The 22,745-nt window shown below is 42.9% G+C and overlaps 1 protein-coding gene across 1 annotated transcript in view; it reads left to right on the top strand.

The window, feature by feature from the left end:
- The window catches only part of KIF26A (kinesin family member 26A), a 169,110-nt gene that overhangs the window by 115,517 nt on the left and 30,848 nt on the right, over positions 1-22,745 (top strand). The window contains exon 5 of the mRNA XM_036749690.1: positions 820-1,003. Coding sequence (XP_036605585.1) covers positions 820-1,003 — 184 coding nt within the window. The remainder of the gene's footprint in view (positions 1-819; positions 1,004-22,745) is intronic.

Raw genomic sequence — 22,745 nt, forward strand, 5'->3', positions numbered from 1 at the left:
ACTCATTCATTCATTCAGAAAAAAAATGTAATGAGCACATGCTATGAATAAAGCATGGAGACAGGACGTTTATATAAAACATAGTCCCCATAGTGGGCACGGGCAGGAGAAGGAAAGATGAGAAGAGGGAACAGTTAATAATAATTCAGTTTGATTGGGATACAAAGCGTAGGAAGCAAAATAAGGCTCAAAATGAAGGCTGGGACCAGGCAGTGAAGGGCCTTGAATGCCAGTCCAGGGACTTGGCATTTTATCCTCTGGGCAATGAGGATCCAAGTTTATTTTAAGGTAATTTCACTAAAAACAGCTGGAGATATTTTGTAATGTAAAGAAATGCCTTCTTTTGCAGAGTAACTTGTTAGATCCCAGGATATCACTTTCCAAAACACTAGTACCAGGAAAACCCATCTGGTCCAGCCAAGTGACAAGGGACTGATTTCAGTAATTGATGATGTCAATGAGATTTCCACAGCCTTCAACTCAACTGCCAAGTGGCTAGAAAAAAAAAAGTTACCGTATAATTGAAACTCTGCTGGGAGAGAAATTAAGAGACTATCTTGCCAGCCATATTTCTGTCCATATTTTCCTCTATTAGTCTCCTGATGGTGTGTCCTTATGAAATCTGATTAGAATGGAATGACTTGATTTGCTAAGCAGGCAGTAGGGACAGCGCACATCTGTTTTGCCCGTCTCGATTGCAGAAATGGGTTGGAATGTAACGTAATCTCTCTCTCTCTCTCTCTCTCTTTCTCTCCTCTCTCTCTCTCTCTCTCTCTCTCTCTCTCTCTCTCTCTCTCGCTTTCTCATTTCTCCTCACAGAGCAGCCCAGAAGCTCAACCTGGCCTCCAAGAAGAAGAAGCCTCACCCACCCCTGACCCCCTCACACGACTTTTCCATCTATGGGACAAACTTCAGTGGTGTTCTGCAGCTCAGCCCTCCCCCGGCGCCCCCCTGCCTACTGAGATCTGTGGCCAAAGCCAAGGAGAACCCAGGCGTTGGGAAGGTAAGCCTGCAGACTCATGCAGATTTGAGCCAGCTTTGGGGGTGTGTGACAAAGCTTTGTGTGTGCTATTGGAGTGAATTGTAGATTCTTTGATGCTTGGATGGATCTGAGGGACAGGATCACAAGATTAGAAAAAAAATTCTGGATTTGGATTCAGAGGATGTGGGTTCAAATTCTAGCTCCTTTCCTTATTGTCACGAGCCCCCAGATAGATCACACAGTTTCTCTGGGTCTTAGTTTCCTCGTCTGCACGTTGAAGGGAGTGGACTTGTGGGCCTTCTTTCTCTAAACCTGTGATGCTGAGGCAGGGTCCCAGACTTGGAGTCAGGAAGAGTTTGAATCCTGTCTCAGGTGCTTAGGTGCTCAGGTGACCCTAAGCAAGTCTCTTAACCTCTCTGGGTCTCATCTGTAAAATGAGGGAGTTAGATTTGATGACCTGGCTCTGTGACTTTTCGGTGTGGTTGTTCCCTCCTCTGTGGTAGATCATAGCTTCTTTTGAACCTCCCATTCTTGGACACCTCTTCTGTAAATCCTCCATAGAAGAATCACTTGGGCTGCCCGAGACTTTCATCTTGGTCTCTTAATAAATAATAATCCCTAAGAAATGACAGAACCATCACTACATTTGATCTTTACGACAACTTGAGGAGGGAGGCAGGGCAAATGTTATAATCCCTATTTTATGAGTAGGGAAACTGAGGCACAGAACACGAAGTGACCTGTCCTGGGTCACACAACTATTGAGGGATAGAGCCAGGATTTAAACCCACATCTAGGTCCCTGCTTAGCATTTTTTTTTCCTTTACTGCTTTGTTTCTACCATTGTTGGGCGATGGCACCATCCACATCACCAATAGTATTATGCTTTTAATTACCTATGGGGAAATTGTGTTGTTTATTAATATGCTTGTTAATCCCAGGTTGGTTTTCTCCTACCACCTGCAGGGGCGTGAAGAGGTAGCATAGGAGCTGAGATGGGTAGGATTTTAAAGACATGGACTATGCCACATTATAGACAGCAGTAGAAAGTTGGGAGTCGTAGAAGGTTTTTGAGCGGAAGAGTGACTGACTAAAAGCTGTGCTTTAGGAAGATCAATCTAGCAGAGACTACTTGTGCGTGATTATTGTTATTGTTATGAAGATTAATAACCACCCACATTTATATACAACATTTTAAGACTTAGAAAGCACTTTCTTCACAACACCCTAGGAGGTATTTGTGAGTATCATCTCCATCTCATATCTGAGAAAAAATAAGGCTCAGTGAGGTGACTAGATTATTGTGGGCAGTGAGAAGAAAATAAGATTGCTGTTTAGGGACTATGTCCTTTTCTTTCCTGTGGGGGGCCCCCCTCCCCCAACTCTCAAGATTCCTTGTGGTTGATTTTAGATCACTGAAGTGACATCATCTAATGAGTCAGTGTGAGTTAATAAATGCCTGTTGACTGACTTTGGTAAAAACTTGGACTCAGGCCTCCTTGTCTCTCGCTTCAGGGCACTTCTTACAATGCCCACCATGCATCATTTCTGAATCTAAGGTGTTCAGTGTTTTAATAGTAATTGAGAAAATCCCATTGCATTTTAAGCCTGAGCGGGAATTAAGAGGTAAGTAGTCAAATCGATGGAGAGCTAAACTATGCAGAGCCAAGCCAATTTGCACCAAGGGCTGGAGGGATAGAGGTGTTAGATGGGGGAGGTCAGAGGCTTCCATTTCTAGGCTGATTGGAGAGAGAACCAAAAGGTGATGCCTGCGGGTCCAGGGGTAATGTTGAGGGCTGTGTGTGTGCACATGTCTCTCTTTGGGTGGAAGGGTGGACATGTGGGTCTATTTCTGAGCATTGTTTTGTTTCTTTGTGTAAGTGTACAAGCATCTCTGTGTTGTTCCTTGGCTTTCGTGTATATGTGCTCGTCTTTATGGGTGTGCATCTCTATGGATGTGGAGTCTTTGTGATTGTGCACAGATATGAGAATGTGGGTGTGTGTGTGGCTGTCTCTGACGGGAGGCAGATCTGGGAGTTTAAAGGTATGCATGAAAGTATGTGTGTGCGCATGAGTCTGTCTTTGTGCATATGTATGGTATTCATCTGTGTGAGTGTATATGTACATTTAAGTCTCTGTGGTGATGAATCTCTGTGGGTGCTGTGGGGAGGCTGTATGTTCGTGTATGGATCTGAGGTTCTCTGCCCATATACAACTGTGGGTGGTGGTGATGGAGCTTTTCCATCCCCATTATATACTACAACTTGTTTGGCTGTTCCCCAATGGATGGGCATCCCCTCAATCTCCAGGTGCTAATTTTAATGACTGTGAGCAATTCTGACTGCGCTCCTCATCTGTAGGGTGAAAGTATTAAATCCAATGTTCACTGAGATCCCATTCTAGCTCTAAATCCTGCGATCCTACTTCTCAAGACAGCTTGTTTCATTATTTTATTGAAATAATGGCCAGGGACCATGTCCTATCAAAATTTTGTATCTTCCAGGACTAGGTCTGCACACAGTAGGTGCTTAACAAATGTTTGTGGAATACAAATTGTTGAATAATTCTGATTGTTAGGTCCGAAACCAGCCTCTCTTTAATTCCCTTCATGCATTGTTCCTATTTCTCCTGCGTAGGGCCAAGTAGCTGTTTGGTCATGTCTGACTCTTCATGACCCCTTTTGGGGTTTTCTTGGCAAAGATACTGGAGTGGTTTCCCTTTTGCTTCTCCAGCTCATTTTGCCGATGAGGAAACTGAGGCAAACAAAGCTAAGTGACCTGCCCAGGGTCATGCAGCTAGTGAGTGTCTGAGGCTGGATTTGAAATCAGGTCCTGCAGGTTCCAGGCCCCAAGCTCTATCCACTGCACCACCTAACACTCCCCTTGAGGGCCAAGTAGAACAAATCAAATCTCTGTGACAGGACAGCCCCTTCGGGCATTTGAAGACATCTGCAATGTTCCTCCTGAGCCTTCTCTTTCCCAGGCAGAACATGCCCAGTGACTTAAGTGATCCTGATAGGACACAGTCTCCAGAGAGGGTTCCCTCATCATCTTGGATGAGGTCTGGTTGTCATTGTTCTCCCTGACAGTGGTGCCAGGATTGGAACACAGGACTCCACAAGCTCCCTGAGGTTGACACTTCTCTCTTGTTCCAGAGTTGCCTTTTCATTTTTCTACTCATTTTCTACTCTACGCCTTCAGGGAATGAGCACATACTGCATAATGTTTGAGTTTTCAGTTTTCCCATATTCTGTGGTTTGCTGATATAATCATCTTTGGTAATATCTTCAGTAAGAATAACCACTGTCACCTCCCTTTCTCTCCCCGCCCCGCTCCGTTTCCCAAAGGGGATAATAATGAACACATGGGCCTCGCTTGGCCACACCCTTCAAGCCAGCCTCTTCTCCTCATTGTGGAGGGTTAGACTGTTCCAACTCATCCTCTCAGTCAGCACCATTTATTACTCTTCTACTATATGCAGGGTAGGGAGTGATGAGGAGGAATGGATAGAGGGCCCCAGAGTCAAGACTTGGGTTCTGGCGCTGTCTCTGACATATTGGCTGTGTGGCCCTGGGGAGGTCAATTAACTTCTCAGAGGAGCTGCAGGTGTGCTTTGATGTAGAGAGTTTCCTCATGAGGTCCCAGCTGAACCTTTAAAAAATATACAGAACATTGATAAAGTATTACTGGTAGCTAGGTGGTACAGTGCCAAGCCTGGAGTCAGAAGACTCATCTGCACGAGTTCCAATACATCCTTAGACACCTACTAGCTGTGTGATCCTGGGCAAGTCGTTTCACCCTGTTGGCCTCAGTTTCCCCATCTATTAAGTGATCTGGAGAAGGAAATGGCAAACTGCTCCAGTATCTTTGCTAAGAAGACCCCAAATGGGGTCAACAAGGAGTGGGACATGACTGCAGTGACTGAACGACGACAAGAAGAAATGCAATAGCCCTGCTTGTGTCCGTGATGAACTTTCTGTGCATAGAGCACTGGGCAGGGGTAGGGGAGATACAAATTTTAGGTGAGACATGGGTCGTGTCCTTATGCGGCTCACAGATAAGGAGACAAAAACATAGTTAGCTAGAACTCGCTTGATCGGTGCATTAAAGGTCATTACTTGAAGGGGCTGCAGGGAGGGATCAGAGAAGGAGAATAATGACTTGTGTGGGCCACCAACCAGCTTGGCAGCTCTGGGTTCCAGATGCCTGGCTCCACAGGAATTTGTTGTCCCCTCGGCAGCATCTGTGTTTGTGATGGGTTTCTTTGATGGCTTCTAAGCCAGCTGTGAGCTGCTCCTTGAGCTTCCAGGGTTCAGAGCTTGTGGTTAGGAGAGGCAAGGCCTCTCTTCTTCCCCCCGCCCATGTCTTCCCCCAGTCCCTGTGATAGCCCAGCTAAAGCATGTGGGGTGATGTTCCAGGCCCTTTTCCTAATCACAAGGGGTTGTTTCCTTCTATTTCCTGTGTATTTGATTAGTGAGGAAAATGCCTGATAATTCACGTAGAACAGATCATTGGAATATGCAGTGTGCCCTTCACTGGGGCATAGCCCGCCTTCTTTCCCAGAATTCTGCATTCTGTGCTACGGTGGTATACTTTGTTTACTGCAAACATTCTCCCCTCAAACCTCAATGGGTTGGCAATAAAATTCTGCAATGGAACGTCTTGTGTGTTTAAAAATAAAATCACGGCATATACTTCATGTGGGGACCATGTGTCTAGAAGAATGGCCTTCTTATGGCTCCCCAAATCGCAGTTCCAAGTCATATCACTGAGTGCTGTCACTACCTAGCAGGTGATTTCCCCAAATTTCTGATTAACTTTGTCTCTCCTCTCTTCTTGCTAGGCCTGGGGCAGGAAGACCTAAGTTCAAGTCCAGCCTCACACACTTACTAGCTACATGACCCTGGGCAAGTCACTTAACCCTATTTGCTTCCATTTCCTTATCTGTAAAATGAGGTAGAGAAAGAAATGGGAAACCACTCCAGTATCTTTACCAAGAAAAACCCAAAAGGGGTCTTGAAGAGTCAGACATGACTGAAAAGGACTTAGCAACAGCAACCCTTTGCCCTTACCACAAGACTTTCTCCAGTAAGCATCTATTAAACACCTACTGTGTACAAGGCACTGTATTAGGCATTAATGATACAAAGACTGGACAAAAAATAGTTCCAGGGCAGCTAGGTGGATCAGTGAGTAAAGCACCGACCCTGGAGTTGGGAGGACCTGAGTTCCAATGTGACCTCAGACACTTGAAACACTAGCTGTGTGACCTTGGGCAAGTCACTTAACCCCAATTGCCCTGCCTTCCTCCTTCCAAAAAACAAATAGTTTCTATCCCTGAGGAGCTTGCATTCTACCTGGGCAATTATACCCTATAAACAGACAAGTTTACATAGATGTAATTATTTGAGAGAGGCTGCCCTTTCGTATAGAAGGCATTTAAATTTAATTTTGAATTTAAATAGCAATGTGAACTGTGTACTCTCTTATTTGCAAGATCAAGTCCAAAATATTTATTCCAGCATTCAAGGCCCTCCATAGTTTGGCCCCTTCCTGCCTTATTTCTAAGTACATCTCTCCGTGGGCTCAGCACATCAGCTATACCATTCCTAGGCTTGTCCTGCACAGTCCCACTTAAGATTCTTTGCTCACTTTGCTCATTCCCTGGGTTTGTAATGCCCTCGCCCTCATTTCCACCTGTTGAAACACTACCCATCCTTTAAGGCTCAGCTTGGATGTTCTTCCTGCCCATCCATCTGGTAGGATTCTTTCCCTTTTGTGGCCACACAGCACTTTATGTAAGCATTTAACACTTGTATGTTGTGTGTATGAAGAGCAGCGTGGTATGATGGATAATAGGACCAGAATCATAGACCTGGGCTCAGAGTCTGCCTCTGACATACATTGCCTGTGTGACCTGGGATAAATCATCTGATCTCTCAGTGCTCCGGGCAGCTCTCTAAGATTGTAAATATCAGAACTGTTTCAGATTTGTATTAGTATGAGGAGTTTTTATGCCAATGAAATCAAAAGTCTGGACCAAAGAACTTTTTAAAAAAATTATGTATATCTTAACTTCCCTATTTGATTGAAATGCTTACTAGTAGAGCGATGTCTTATTCATCTTTGGACTTCTCCAGCACCCTGCACAGAGTGAGTCTTGAATTTGGAACCTTATCAGGGTGAACATTCCCTCTGCCAAAGCAGATCCCACCCAGTCACACCTTAAAGGATGAACTACTGTGGCCAGTCCTCTGATGATGAATCTCTTTGTGCTTAGTTAGGTTAGCCTTCAGGCCTCAAATGTCACAGACCCAGCACAAAGCTGAGAGCTGAAGCCTTTTCAGCTTGGTAGACCTTGTAGAGTTTGTGCTCGACTGCCTCAGTTAGCTTTTGGAAGTCTATGATGACCTCCAGACCATGGGCAGACACTGGGCAAAGACTTCTCTGGAGGCTGCACACAGTAGGAACTTAATAATTTTCTATCTAACCTTCATGTAATGACTTTTATTCCATGAAACACTTTAATGTCTACAAAGTGTTTTCTTCACAACAATCCTAGGAGGTAGATTCTTCAGGTATTAATAATCCTCTTTTACAGAGGAGAAAACTGAGATTGAGCTGTGAAATGAATTGGCTGAAGTTATACAAGTAATTAGTGTCCTGGCTGAGCCAAGACTCTAACCTGAGGTCCCCTGACTTCAGGTACAACACTCTTTCATATATACGACATGTCTGTGTGTATGTGTATACACATGCACACACGTGTGGTACACAATGCAATATGCTGTGTGCATGTGCACATACATACAAGTATGTACACATATACACATGTAAACATTTAATTTAATAACCATTTCTCCCTTCCCCCCTTTCTCTATCTCTTGTTGCCCCCTAGTCCCCTCAAAGAGAAACATAAAACCGTTGTTAGCAAATATGCATAATCAAGCAAAACAGAATCCCTCTTTGGCCATGTTCAACAGTGTATGTCTCCATCACTTCTCTGTCAAGTGGTAGGCAGCATAGCTCATCATTGGTTCTCTAGAGTCTTAGCTAGTTATTGCGTTGATCAGCAAAGTCAAGACAATGAGCCATTTATTAAATGCTTATTATGTGCAAAGTTGTTTTCATCATGAATGTTGTTATTGAATAAATTGTGCTACTGATTCTGCTCACTTCAGTTTGCATCTGTTCATACAAATCTTCTCAGGTTTCTTTGAAATCATCCCTTTCATCATTTCTTATAGTGTACTAATATTTTATTATGTTCATGTTCCATAATTTGTTTAGACATTCCTCATTTGGTGGATACCTCCTTAGTTTCTGTTTCTTTGCATTACAAAAGAGCTGCAATAAATATTTTTGTACAAATGGATCTTTTCTATGATCTCTTTGGGGACATAGGCCTAGTGGAGGTATCACTGAGCCAAAGGGTATGAACACTTTAATGACTTTTTGGCTATAATTCCAAATTGCTTTCTAGAATGGTCCAACAAATTCACAACTCCACCATTACATCAATGTTCATTTATGTGCCTGTTTCCCTGTAATTCGTCCAACATTTGTCATTTTCCTTTTCTTTTCCAATCTTATAAGTGAGGTCAAAACTCAGAGTTGCTTTAATTTGCAATTCTCTAATTATTGGTGATTTTTATTGTATGGCTGCTGATAGCTTGGATTTCTTCCTTTGAAAACTGCCTTTATATCCTTTGACCATTTATTAATTGAGGTCTAATATTCTTTTCTGGCTTCATATAGGCAGGTGACCATCTACATTGCATAAACTCTTAAATGATTTCTCCAGTCCCAATGAAGTAACCTCTCTCTCTCTCTCTCTCTCTCTCTCACATGCACACGCACATGCGCGCACACACACACACACACACACACACACACACACAGAGATATTTACAAGGCAGGGGTGCATATTGTGGCCCTGAAATAGAGCAAAGCTAATTGGCCCTTGTGGGGATAGAACCCATGACCTTGGTCTCATTAGTCTGATGCATTAACCAGCTGAGCTATGGGAGATATGTCTTGAGATAATCCAGAGGAGTTTCTTGAACAGGGAAAACCTATCTGTGCTACAAATTCTGGGCCAAGAAAAGCAGCCAAGTAGTCTTGGTCATTATTCTGTAAGCTTCTCAGAGGTCTGGACCAAGCAAAGTTCAGGAAGATTTTCCAAGGGCCTACTGGGTACTGAGCCTTGTGTCTGAAAGGAGGAGAAGGCAGGATTTCTGCCCAAGAAGAGTTTTTAATCTGGTTGGAGGAGTATAAGATAAACACTTACCATATAGGCAGCACACAAGACAAATATCGCATCATCATTAGAACAGCATTGCACAACGGAACTATAACTAGGAATTTTAGTGTCTGAGTCAAGCACCACATACTGCACCTGAGACAGTTGGCATGTAAGGCAACTTCACCTGGGGGAAGGGATATGACACTTTTCTGTCATGGGGAAACCCTGGGATGGGATGAGGCCACTGGTCAGGAGGCTGCCTCTGGGGAGAGGAAGCAGGTTATCTGGTAATATCCTATTTTAATATCCTATTTTAATCACTCATTCTTCATAACATAACTAGGTGCTAAGGTCGGTTGTTTTTTCATACTTGGCGTCTTAAGGAGGCCGTTCCTAGGGAGTAGGGATGGAGCTCCCAACAAAAATCGCTTCAACAAAGATGGCTATGCTTTGGGGATTGGGGCGGAGAGAGGAATTAAAGTCACCTCCCCTCTCTCCCCTTCCCCCCCTCCCCGGCCCCACAACTCCTAAGTTATCTTGACAGAATGTCCAGTCGTCTTATCTCCAAGAGGAAGAAACCAAGAACTAGAGTGAGTGTCAGAGCAGGGACAAGACCCCAGTCTCCTTATAGTCAGTCTAGTATTCTTAGGAAGACTGTTGATGTGCCCTTCAGAGGAGATGATCAGGGGTCACTCTAGCCCCAAGCTCATGCACCCCAGAGAGAGCAGCCCAAGAGACCTTTTCATGGTGAGCAGGGGCCTGAGTTGTGTGGTATGGGCCATGGAGGGGTAGTCTCTGCCCTCTGTACTGGGGAAGCCCTTTTCCCAACCTTGCTTAAAACCCCCATGGCCCCAACTCTGCTTAGAAAATGATATTAGTTCATTAGGGCTTGGAGGGATTTTAGAACATCATACACATTTATATAACACCTTAAGGTTTTCAAAGCACTTTCCCACAATCACCCTGTGAGACAGATAGAACAAATGAGGAAACGGAGGCCCAGAAGTGAAGTGACTTGTTTAGGATTACATGACTAGTAAGTATGGGGCTTGAACCTGGGACTTTTCTGATTCTGAGTCCAGTAGCCGTTCCACCACCCTATGCTGTACCTGACAGCTGGAAGGGAATCTTAGAGATAAATTTGTCTAATCCTCTTATTTTACAGATATAGAAACTGAGGCCCAAATTGCAAGCTTTGTCACATTATGTAGCACACACACCATTTCCCCCCCCCCCCACCGCCCCTGCACACACAATAAAACTCCATCATGTCATGAGAGATCTTTATATCCCAAATCCTAGAACTGTGGTTTTTGGACTACCATCACCTGGCATTTTGTCTTTGCACATAGTAGGTGCTGAGTAAATATCTATTGAATAAATGAACGATGAGATCATCTGAGGTCACACAGGGATTCACTGGCAAAGCTCGATACTAGATTCCAAATTTCTTGACTCTGAGTCTCCCATTCCATTATATGCAGGAGAAAGTGGGAATTCTGGCCTGATTGGAGACTCAGAAACGGTGACTAGGTGGAGTCTATGAGGACCTGACCTTGGGTGAGGGAAGAGAGGTGACTTATCCAAGGTCACATATTAATTATCAGAGCCAGGATTTAATCTCAGGTTGTCTCCTTCCATTGCTCTTTGCATTATGTCCACATTGTGGGTGGTGTAGACCCAGCTTAAGCAGAGTTTTTGTTATCGTGATGGTTCAGTTGTTTTTCAGTTATTTTCTAACGCTTCATGACCCCATTTGGGGTTTTCTTGGCAAAGACACTAGAGTGGTTTTCCATTTCCTTCTTCAGCTCATTTTTACAGATGAAGAAACTGAGGCAAACAGGTTAAGTGACTTGCCCAGGGTCAATTGTCTGAAGCCAGATTTGAACCCATGAAGATGAGTCTTCCTGATTTCAAATCCAGTGCTCTATCTACTGCATCACCTAGCTTTCATAAGCAGAGTTAGACCTGAACAATATTGATATATCCACCATCTTTGAAAGGTGGAATGGCACACTAGATATGGGTTCAAATCCTGCCTCTGACACTTAGTAGCCTTGTGGTCATGGATAAATCATTCAACCTCACCAGTCTCAACTCCCCCATCTGTCAAATGGGGATGATGCCGTTAGTATCTGTATTGTAAGGTTGCTCACATGAGATGTGGGATGGCTAGTGTTTTTGCAAACTCCCAGGTACTACATAAGTGTCAGTATATAGAAAGGCAATTGAGAAATACTCTTCTGAATTGAATTATATTTCTCATGTTTGCCGTTCTCCAAGTGAGAGAAGATCAGGAGAGGCAGCGAATGAAATATCTCAGGGTGCTGTGAGATCATTTACATCCTCCTTTCCTGCCTTGGTCAGAAATGTCTGGAGTGTTGTTCAGGCATGGGTGTTGAATTTTAGGAAGGACTTTGACAAACACATCTGGAAGATGGCGACCAAGATGATGAAGAATTCATATAAGGAGTGTGGGGATATGATAGTTGTCTTCCAGGATTTTAAGGGTGATCATGTGATTTGTTTTCTGTTGGTCCTAAAGGGCAGAACTAGAAGCAGGCAGTGAGGGGAAGCTGGAGAGAGGGTAGTAGATGTAGGTTTCATGTCAGGAAAGACTTCTCAACAATTAGAAGTGCCCAGACCTGGAATGGGTTGTCCTGGGGGGAAGTGGCTTCCCTCTCCTCGGAAACAGTTTTTTTTAAAAAAAATTTACATAATTAATTAAATTTTAGTTTTCAACATTCACTTCCATAAGATTTTGAGTTTTAAATTTTCTCCCTCTCATTCTCCTTCCCCCTCCCCAAGACGGCGTGCAATCTGATATAGGCTGTACTTATACATTCGTATTAAACATATTTTCACGTTAGTCATGTTGTAAAGAAGAATTAGGACCAATGGGTGGAACCATGAGAAAGAAGAAACAAAACCACAAAAGAAAAGGAGGGCAAATAGTCTGCTTCCATCTGCATTCAGACTTCGAAGTTCTTTCTCTGGATGTGGATAGCATTTTCCATCATGAGTCTTTTGGAGTTGTCTTAAAACCTTGCATTGCTGAGAAGAGCTAAGTCTGTTAAAGTCAGTCATTGCACAATGTGGCTGTTAACTATGTACAATGTTCTCCTGGTTCTGCTCCCCTCACTCAGCATCAGTTCATATAAGTCTTTCCAGGTTTTTCTGAAGCTGGCCTGCTCATCATTTCTTGTAGCACAGTAGTATTCCATTACCTTCGTATACCACAACTTGTTCAGCCATTCCCCAACCTATGGATGTCCCTCAATTTCCTCCTTGGAAATCTTAACAACAGAGGCTAGACAACTACTTTTCAATGTGTTAAGTTGTAATGGGGATTCTGTTCAACTATGGCTGTGCAGGCCCCTTCTGACTCTAAAAATTCTGAGATTCTGTGGACAGAGTTCATGGGTACAATTGTGGGCTGCCCCGAGAGAGACAGGTTGGTGGCTTCCCCATCTCTGGGAGATTCTTGTTCAGGCAAGGGTTCGATGAATGACCTCTGAGTTCCCTTTAAGTTGTGAGGTTGTGTGATTCTGTCATTCTTACAATGAATGAAATTTCCTAAGCTATTGGTTGTCTATCATGCATCCAGCCTGGTCCCTCCTCCTTTTCCTATTCACTGATGACACCAGAGTTCAGACCATTTAGGTGAGCCTCTTTTTAAATACAAGGAGCCTATATGGGGAGAAATTTTAAAAAACTAGATTCTTTAAAAAAAACACAACAAAACGGTGCCTGGTCTCCCTGGATGTCATTAACTTTAATGTCAGAATGGGAGGAAAGGTATCTGAAAGCCATTTAATATTGTCACTGAAAAGAAGTTAGATTATGCTCAATTTCTGACATTAATGTGCTACTTAAGATAATTTATCATATTGTGGTATTAAAAAAGACATCCTTTTCACTGGGGTGGCTGAGTCGAATCCTAATTTCCTCCCCACTGCCCACTGCTTCTGAGAACACCACTGTGTAGCTGGAAGCCTTTTTTCATGTAAGATTTTTTCCCCCTTCTGGGGTACTATTCAGAGCGCTCTTTGTAATATCCTAGCACATAGCAGAACCACTTAAAGTGCTCATCTCTTCCAAAGATGCTGGCAGGCTCCCCACCCCCCCCAACAGAAATAATAAAATCCCTTCCTTAGGAGACAATGGGAAAGAGGCACTTAAAGGAAAGTAGAACCAACAAACCAGTTCACAAGCTGGGAATCAGCAAAGACTACGTTTTGTTGTCTGAGTGCACTGGCTGGTATGTTGTTTAATCATTAGCTCTTCTCTGTCTTTTCTCTCTTTCTATTTTTTTTCTCTGGGTCCCAGCTAAGTACCAAGAAGCCCATTGACTCTCAAGATCACCTAGGTTGATGGGACCTCTCAGTGCCTGGTGGAGCTTTGACTGTTTCCTTGATGACAAATAACAAATTGGTGTTTAATTCCCCCCCCTCCCCCTCCCCTTCCCCGCCAGTGTCACTTGTTTCCTGGTGAGAGGAACATTTCTTAAAGCAACACAAATTGCCCAGCTCTCTAGAAAAAAAAAAAAACCCACAAAAAAACAACCCTTTATTCCTATCTTGAGATGCTCTCAAATCCGGAGAACACATTTGCCTGCCAAAGGCAGGCTAAGGAACAGAAAAAAGAAATTGTTGAAAATTACCTGGAAGGATACATTTTCTTCTACTTTGCAGGACCATTTGAAAATGAAATAGTTTTGTTAGTGTCATCTGGGAATAAAGAATCGATTCGTGCCTAATAGAGGCCAGTTTCTAAAGAGTACAATATAAAAGTGTTTCTTTAAGGTTCTCCCTAGAGAGCCAGCTATTCAACTGCGTGCATAGCAATTTTGCATATAAATTTGCCATATGCTGAAAGGGGGAGTGTATGGAAGGCTTGTAAGAACTATCCACAGTAAACCAATTTTGCAAGGGTTATATATCTGTCACTTACAATTAAATCCATGAAAAATATTGGCTCTGAAATAAGACTTTGGTAATTTGATTTACGCTGTAGTTGAGAAATAAGAGATTCCACTGGAAAATGGACGGTGGCATTCTCCGGTGGAAAATGAAATCGGGTAATTTGATGGTAAGAAGTCTTAATTCAGAATGGTTTGTGTCTAAATAAGCTTGCTTTACAGACCTGCCCGAACAGCCAATTGTGGGTGTGTGTTGCACAAGATGAATTTCTCTGGGCATCTTTGGCTTTCGGTGCAGATTTCAGGGGTATCTGCAGTGCCCCTGCCAACATGCTCTCATGATCTTTATTGCTATGGGCTGAGTTCTTTATTCAGTCACAGGATATGAGGATTGACTATTGGTCTGTTACGGAAATGGAGAAGAATTTCTGGAATCAGCTGCGTGCCTGGTGCAGAATGAAGATAATCGTGTCTTCTCATGCTTTTAAAACATGCGAGATTAAAGCTTGTGAATAAATTCATTGATAGTCCTGGATACTTGGTAAATGGGTATGGAAATTGATGGGAATTTATTGAGTTCTCCTGGAGTGCACAGCAGTGTATGTCTTACTTAACTTTAAAAATTTCTAAACTAAGTCTAGACTGGGAGCTTTCTGAGGGATTGGGATCATAGCTCTGGAAGCAGCTTCATTCTATGAATGAGGACATTGAGACCCCCAGTGTTTAAGCAGCTTGCCTGAGGTCACACAGCTATCAAGGGGCAAAGTTGGGATTCAAACCCAGGTCTTCTGACTCTAAATCCTTCACTCTGACTATAATTGCCTCACTAAGACACCTTTAAGAAGCAGAGACTTTTCTCCCTGCCCACCTTGACCTCAGCATACCTTAGCATGGGACTGGGTATCAGAAAGGGCAGAGGGAAGAAGAAATGCTTGGTGACTTGATCTCTTCTTCCTTAAATTCTTTTGGAGTATTTGATTTCATTTGGACCTTGACTTTGATCTTGTCACATTGTCCCTTACACATATATCCATGTCTATACCTATATATCTATATGTCCATATATCACCACTACATGTATACATGTTGTATGCCCTCTGTTAGAGAATAAAGTCTTAAAGAATCAAGGAAATTAGGAAACTGAACATAAGGATGACAGTGAGATAATATCATGGTATTGGAGAACGTCATTTATCCAAATAGCTTCTGGAATTCTCTCTGCCAAAAGCAGAGCATTGAATACATTCTTGACTTGCCCTAACGATAATTTCATCTTTCAAACGGAGGAGGAGGAGGAAGCAGTGAAGGAAACTACTCTTCTGGACTTTTATGAAGGAGGAATTGTTTATTGAAATAGAGATGATGGGACCCTTGTGGAGGATGGGCCATAAAGTGACATCTCCATCTTGCTGTTAGCATATCCCCTGGCACCTAGCATAGTCCCTGGTACAATTTTTGGAATAAATCATTTCATTGGGAATAATGTAACTGTGTTGCAACTTGAAGTATTAGGTTATTTCTTGGGGCATTAGGAATTAAGTGACTTGCCTCTCTGTGTCAGAGGCAGGTCTTTCTGATACTACCGTTCCAGCTTAGCATTTGTGATAGAGACAGAAAGGAGATGAAAGCTGGGCATACCCTCTATTGGGGATTATTGGGGGTTATTTCATTCAGCCTGGGGATTATTTCATTCTTTGCACTTCTATCTCCAGTGCCTATCAGAGCGTCTGGTACATGATAGGCACTTAAAAATTGCTTATTGATAGATTGATTCAGCAAAAAGGTAGATAGGATTCCATGGCTACCTTCATAGAGGAAGTCAGGCTAGGAGGAATGAGAAACTCTCTAGAATTCTGAAGATGCAAAGACAGTCTAATGAGGAAAAGTGAGAGTGGTCTAAAGAGACCAGATGGATATGCAGAGAATCCATTGAACAATGTAGATTTAAGGGCAAAAAATGTACTGAAGATGGAAGCAAGAACAGGTAACAGAATAAACAGAAAAGTATAGAATGACCTTCTAAGATTAGTGTTAGGGGAATGCTAAGAATGGTACCTTCTCTGGACTTACTTTGCCTACTCCAATTCCCATTCATGGCTCAGGTCCCTGGTGGACAACTGATTATTAGTCCTATCAGGGTTCTAGGGATAATTGTCAAACTTTGTTCATAATAACTCATTTAAAAAACTAATGAGGCTGGATAATAGGCTGGGGCCAGATTACCTAAGACCTTAAATGCTAGGTTAAGGACTTGGTATTTTGTCCTAGCCAGTGATCGGGAGAGTTACATGGTTAGGACAGTTTTGGGGGGGATGATTATCTTGACATCTATATGATTGGCGAGTGGAAAGACAGAAAGCAGTAAAACCTGTTGGGAGGCTATTACAGTAGTCGAGGTGAGAATTGAAATTGCCTGAAACAGCATGGTAGCTGGGAGAGTGGAGAGAAGGGGCCAGATTTGAGAAATGTGGTAGAGATAGAATCTTCAAGACCTCTCTGCCGACCATATATAGAAAGGAAAAGAGAGATGGAGAAAAGTGAGAGGTGGCTTCAGATTTCAAGGCTGTGTGTGACGGGGAGGATTCTTGTACCAGTAGCAGAAAGAAGGACTTTAGAGGAGGAACGTGTTTGGAGGGGAAGATGATGACTTCTGTTTTAGACATGTTGAATTTGAGATGCTGGTGGGACATCTAGGTGAAGATGCCCAGTTGGAGATGCAGGACTGCAGTTCAGGAGAAAAATTAGGGATGGATTTCATACTTTATATACATACATACACACACACACACACACACACACACACACACACACCCCTATTCATTTGCTATGAGAGCCGATGAGAAAAATCATTATTTGAGAGAGCATAAAAAGAAAAGAGGTGAGGGCTTATGACAGAGCCAAATGGGATATGCGTGCTTTGAGATTGAGAAGAATAATGAAGAGACCCAGGAGAAATCAGTGTCCCAGAAACGGAGGGAAGGAAAAGTATCCAGGTAGAGGGGGTGCTTAGTGGTATCAGATGTTATAGAAAGGTCAGTCCAAGTGGTGTTCTTAGGAATTTAGATTCTGGATTGGTAACTGCTAGGTGTTGGTGATTGTATAGAGCAAAGTTGGTAAAGTAGAGGGTCAGGAACCAAATGACAATGAAAGAATTCATGAGTGGTGAGGAAGGAGAAGGTAGTGAACCATTTTTTTTTTCTAGGAAGTTAGGTCTTAACATACACTGCAGCCTTGGTCCTTGCCTTCAGAGTGCTTCCAACCTCCCTGGGCAAACCAGGCAGACCTATAGATGGGCACAGAATCCGAAGATGTGTGCTTTTCTTTGGACACAGACACCAAGTTCCTGGACCCTGTTCGCACAGTATGTTTTGACTCTAGTAGAGAGCATGTTATTCCTTCTCAGATGACCTCTGAAATCCCTTTTTACTTTGGAATTTTGTGATTTGAGGCTACACTGTGCCAGCCAGACCTGGGGCCAATGCATCCTTTTGAAGTAAGGATGGCTGGATCAGGGGCTGTTCTCTGTCCCTTTTTCCTTGTGGCTGAGAAACCAAAGCAAAGCTGCCTGGCCTATGTAGGGACCAAACCCACAACCTTAGCCTTTTAGCACAGGAATGGTTTTGCCTGAGCCAGTTCAACATAATTGTTAAATTTTCAGTGAGAGCATTTACACCTGGGAAATCAGCAATAGGCAAGTATCTATAAATCAGGGCCCGATTTATTGTTTTGTCGATTGTCTAAATTTAAGAAAGTGATAGAGAGAATGTTGTTATAAATGTGTATCAAATTTAAAAATATGTTGTGCATAGTTTTTTTTTGGCAATCTGGTTGTTAAACGTTTACCAGCACCTGGTTGACACAGGACTTTAACCCACTGCTGGAGTGTATATGTATGTGAGGAGTTTGTGAGTTTTAAACACCACTCCTTCTAATTCTTTAGGCTTTTTCCTCTTCACCCAGCTGTTCTAGGACATTTTTTATAAGGTAAAACCAAGGAATGCCGTCAGCCTCTTACCTAGGCCAAGGCCTCCCCTCTCCCATATGCTTTCCATGCCCTTTCCCAGGTATTTGCAAATTCTATCAGTGGAATAAAATAACAAACAGCCTCATGTTTTGCCCTTGGGCACCTTTCATCTGTAAATCTCAAAGAGCTGTTTGTGTGATTATGTTTTGCTGTAAGTAGAGGTGGTGATTATATTGGGGTTTCAGAGAATACCCTATTTGTTTGTTTATTGATATTATTAACTGTAGGGACCCCAGCAGTTGGGGATTTATATCTTTGATCTGTTTTTTTTTCAAGTAGTGTTGATGTCTGCTGAGGTCTCATAGAGCTCATAGTTAAGGATTGCCCCCAATCTGCCCCCATTTTCTGTTCCTGTCCCCTTCCCTATGCCATTAAATCCCTCTTTTGTCATTCTGTCAGCCTACTCTGGTGGAACCTCTCACTACCTTCCTTAGAGTGAAGGGGAGGGGAAGACCTGGATTATCAGCGGTTCATGTGAAAAAGAGTTAGAGGACCTTTGTTTGAGCCAGCAATGTAGTGTGGCTCCCAATAAAACAAATGTAATTTTTAGGCTTTATTAATAAAATCTAGTTTCCACAGGGAGGGAAGTGATAGGGCTGCTCTCTGTTGCTCCTATCAGACTACATCTGGGGTACTGAATCTAGCTCTGGGTTTTTTTTAAATAACATTTTTTCCCAATTATATGTAAAGACAATTTTTAACATTCATTTAAAAAATTGAGTTCCAAATTTTCTCCCTCCTTGAAATGATAAGGATTTTGAAATAAGTTATACATGTGAGTCTAGCTCTCTTTACTAAGTTTTAGGAGAGACAGAGATAAGTGGAGAATTATAGTGGATAGAGAAGGGGACTTAGAGCTAGGAAGACCTAGGTTCAAATCCTGTCTCTTGCTCATACTAGCTCTGAGACCCTAGGCAAATCACTTAACCTCTCAGGGCCCCAGACAACTCTCAAAGACAAGTTGCAGTCTTCATTTGGTGGAGGGAGTTCCCTCACTGGAAGTCTCCACCCCTGTTAAATCAGAAGTTTGGATTAAAAAAAAAAGATCCAGAGAGATTGAGCAAGATGGTAAGGGGCTCAAAACTGTGGCGCACAAGGATTAGTTAAAGGAAATGATGTTTAGCCTATAGAAGAAAAGACAGTGGGCACATGATGACTGACTTCAAGTGTCTAAAGGGCCATTATGGGGAAGAGAGAGTGGATTTGCTCTGGCTTGTTTTTTAAGCCATAATTAGGTTCTAGGGCTGGGATGCTTGTTTTGCTTTCTCAACCATTTTTGTTGAATATTTTGTCTATATTTGCCAAAACTTATTTATTTTATCATAATTTTGTTCTTAGGTGTCTGTCTTCCTTCTCTCCCCACTTGGATGTTTTTACCAATTTCCGTGTTTTCTGTGTGTCCATCCTTTTAGTAATCCTATAATAGTTAACATTCATATAGTTCTTTAAGGTTTACTAAGCACTTTACCAACACCAGTCGTGAGAGGTAAATGCCTTTATTACCATCTCCATTTTACAGATGAGGAAACTGAGGTAGGCATCGGTTAATTGACTTTCCCAGAGTCACACAGCTAGTAAGTGTCTTTGTCTGGGTTTGAACTTACTCTTCCTGACTCCAAGCCTAGCTATACTTTATTGTGTTAATAGGAAATTCCAGTGTTGCTTCTAGTACTTCTTTTTAAAACTATGTTTTAAAAAAGCCTATTCACACCAGTCATTTTTATATATACACCCCACCCCCAACTGAATCCTTCCTCGTAACAAAGATAAACAATTAAGTGAAAACGCTTGCATCCGATGGCGTAGGCAGCGTTCTGCTTGGGTTACCCCCCCTTGCACCTGCCACGAGGAGAGGGATACGTTCCATTATTGATTCTCTTGTACCATTATCATTTTTTTTCCAGTTACTTAGCGATAATTTCATTTGCGTTGTTGTAGTCGTTGTGAATATCGTTGATCTGGGTCTGCATGTTTCACTCACCGTCGGGTCACACCAATCTTCCCATGTTTTTCTGACTTTCTCATATTAGTCAATAACATTCCATTACATCAAAAACCTTTGATAATTGACTCATTCCCCGATTGCTCGGCATCAATTCTGTCTTCAATGCTTTGTCATCACACACAAACATTTTTGTTTTATATTGGACCTTTCTTTCTGTTTTTTTTTCTTTAATGTTGGGATATATGCCCAATATTGGGATTGCTGGATCAGAGCGTGAACAAATTGGTGACTTTTCTTGTGTGACTCTACATTGTTTTCCAGAATGGTTGGACCAGTTCCCAGCTCTACTGACATCATATTAAAGTCCCTGTCTTCCCATAGCACCTCCAATGCTATCTCTGTTTTTTTTTTTTTGTTAGCTTTGCTGTTATTATTTGAGCATTTTCCCGTCTGATACTCCTACTCCCGTCCCCTCTCCCCTCCCCTCTCCCCTCTCTATTCCTCTCTCTTCTCCTCATCAGGGCCAGTTCTCTATGCATTGTGCCACCTGGCTGCCCACTTTTGTTAATCCGTTGTATTTTTTTCCATTTTAACCCCCACATCCCTTCTTATTCCTTCACATTCCCCCCTCCCCCACCCAAACAGCTTTCTTCTGAGGAGTTCTAGTAGGTAGTTTTACTTCCTTTTTGCTGAATCTCAGAGTTTGGAGCAACCTTGGAGGCCACCTACTTCAACTTGTACCTGAAGAAGAATTTCTGCTGCATTTCTGTAGCATCTTTGCAGTTTCAGTGACAAACTGCCCACTACCTCCCTGGAAGCTCATTTTGCTTTTTGAAAGGTCTGAATGGGAGGCAGCTAGGTGGTGCAGTGAGCAGAGCACCGGCCCTGGAGTCAGGAGGACCTGAGTTCAAATCCAGCCTCAGACACGTGACACACTTACTAGCTGTGTGACCTTGGGCAAGTCACTTAACCCGAATTGCCCTTCCTTCCCCCATCCAAAAAAAAGAAAAAGAAAGCTCTGAGTGTTAGGCAGGTTCTCCTGACTTTAAGCCTACAGGTTCTACTCATTGCTCCCAGTTCTGCCCCCTCTGGGGTCAAACAGAATAAGTTGAATCCCTCTTCCTAACTAAAGATTGTAGTCAGGTCCCCTCTTCTCTGAACTAAACGACCCTCGGTCATCTCGAGGATCAATGGAGATACTATTTGTGAAGCTCTCAGCACAGTGCCTTGTGCATGTAGGGGCTGTATAAATGCTCATTCCCTTCCTTTCCTTCTCATGGTTTGAATCCCAGGCCCCACCAGGCTTGTTGTCCTTGCTTGGAACCTCTCCATCTTGTTCATGTTCTTGCAGCCCACCCCACCCCCACTGCCCCTCCCCCAACACATACAAGCTATGTGCCTCAGATTGCCCTCCCAACCTCTGCTCCCTCACATGTCTGTCCCTTTCCCAATTCTATCCATCCTTCAAGGCCCAAGTCAAAGTCCCACCCCCTTCCTGTACCACCTCAGCCCATAGGGACTGCTACCTCTGAACTCAGAACTTCTTTAGTTTTTACTGTAAAGTGTACCCAAGACGGATGTCACCATGAATCTTGGCATCAGAAGCAAGAATCCACACGATACAACCATAGAACGATGAAACCTTGGCACCGGAGGTAAATCAGAGAGCCTCATGTAGTCCAGTCCACAACTGACCCTTCTACCACACCCTCCATGCCCAGGCTTTGCTTGAAAGAGGCACTGAGTTGGGCTGCTTCACAGCTAGGTGAGCTAATGGCTAGAAAGCTGGACCTTAGAAGCACAAAGACCTGAGTTCAAATACCATCTCAGATACTTAATAGCTGTATAATGCTGGGAAAATTATTTCATTTCTCTGGTCTCAGTTTTCTCATCTGTTAACTGAGGGGGTTGGACCCAAAGACCTCTGAGGTTCCTTCCAAATTGAAATCTATGGTCCTACGATGTCTCTGGTTTGATGCCCTCCATGGACCTTAGTTTACAAAGCTGCTTAGGAGAATTAAATAAGATAATAGGGGAGATATTAGTCCTGGGCTCCTGTTGCTTGGGTTCCTTCTACTTCACCAGAACTGAAATTTGAACTTGTAAATGCATCAACACTCGTGGTATACATGGATTATTGCAGATTACCCATTTTAGTGCTATTCCATTCTGAATTATTCATCTGTTCAGTGAAATGGGCTACCATGAAAAAACGGGGAGTTTCCCCTCCTTAGATGTCTTTGAGCAGAGACTGGATGACCACTTTTTGCATATGTTATAGTGAGAATTCCTTTGGTGTGGGGGTTGGCTGTTAAGGTGCCACCTAATTCTTGAAGCCTGTGGTTCATTTATATATTAAGTCAGCATATGAGAGACACTGTACAGGTCATGATTCAGCGGCTAGAGTTCTGGGCCTGGGTTCAAATCTGGCCTCAGACACTTACTGGCTGTGTGACTCTGGGCAAGTCACTTAACCTTGTTTGCCTCAGTTTCCTCCTCTGTAAAATGAGCTGGAGAAGGAAATGACAAAACCACTCCAGTATCTCTGCCAAGAAACCCCCAAATGGGATCGTGAAGGCTTGGAGAGATGATGTTGTCCAGTAGGAAGAGCACTAGGCCAGGAGTTGTG

Source organism: Trichosurus vulpecula, chromosome 3 (assembly GCF_011100635.1).
Source record: "Trichosurus vulpecula isolate mTriVul1 chromosome 3, mTriVul1.pri, whole genome shotgun sequence".
In the NCBI taxonomy this organism is placed as follows: Eukaryota; Metazoa; Chordata; class Mammalia; order Diprotodontia; family Phalangeridae; genus Trichosurus; species Trichosurus vulpecula.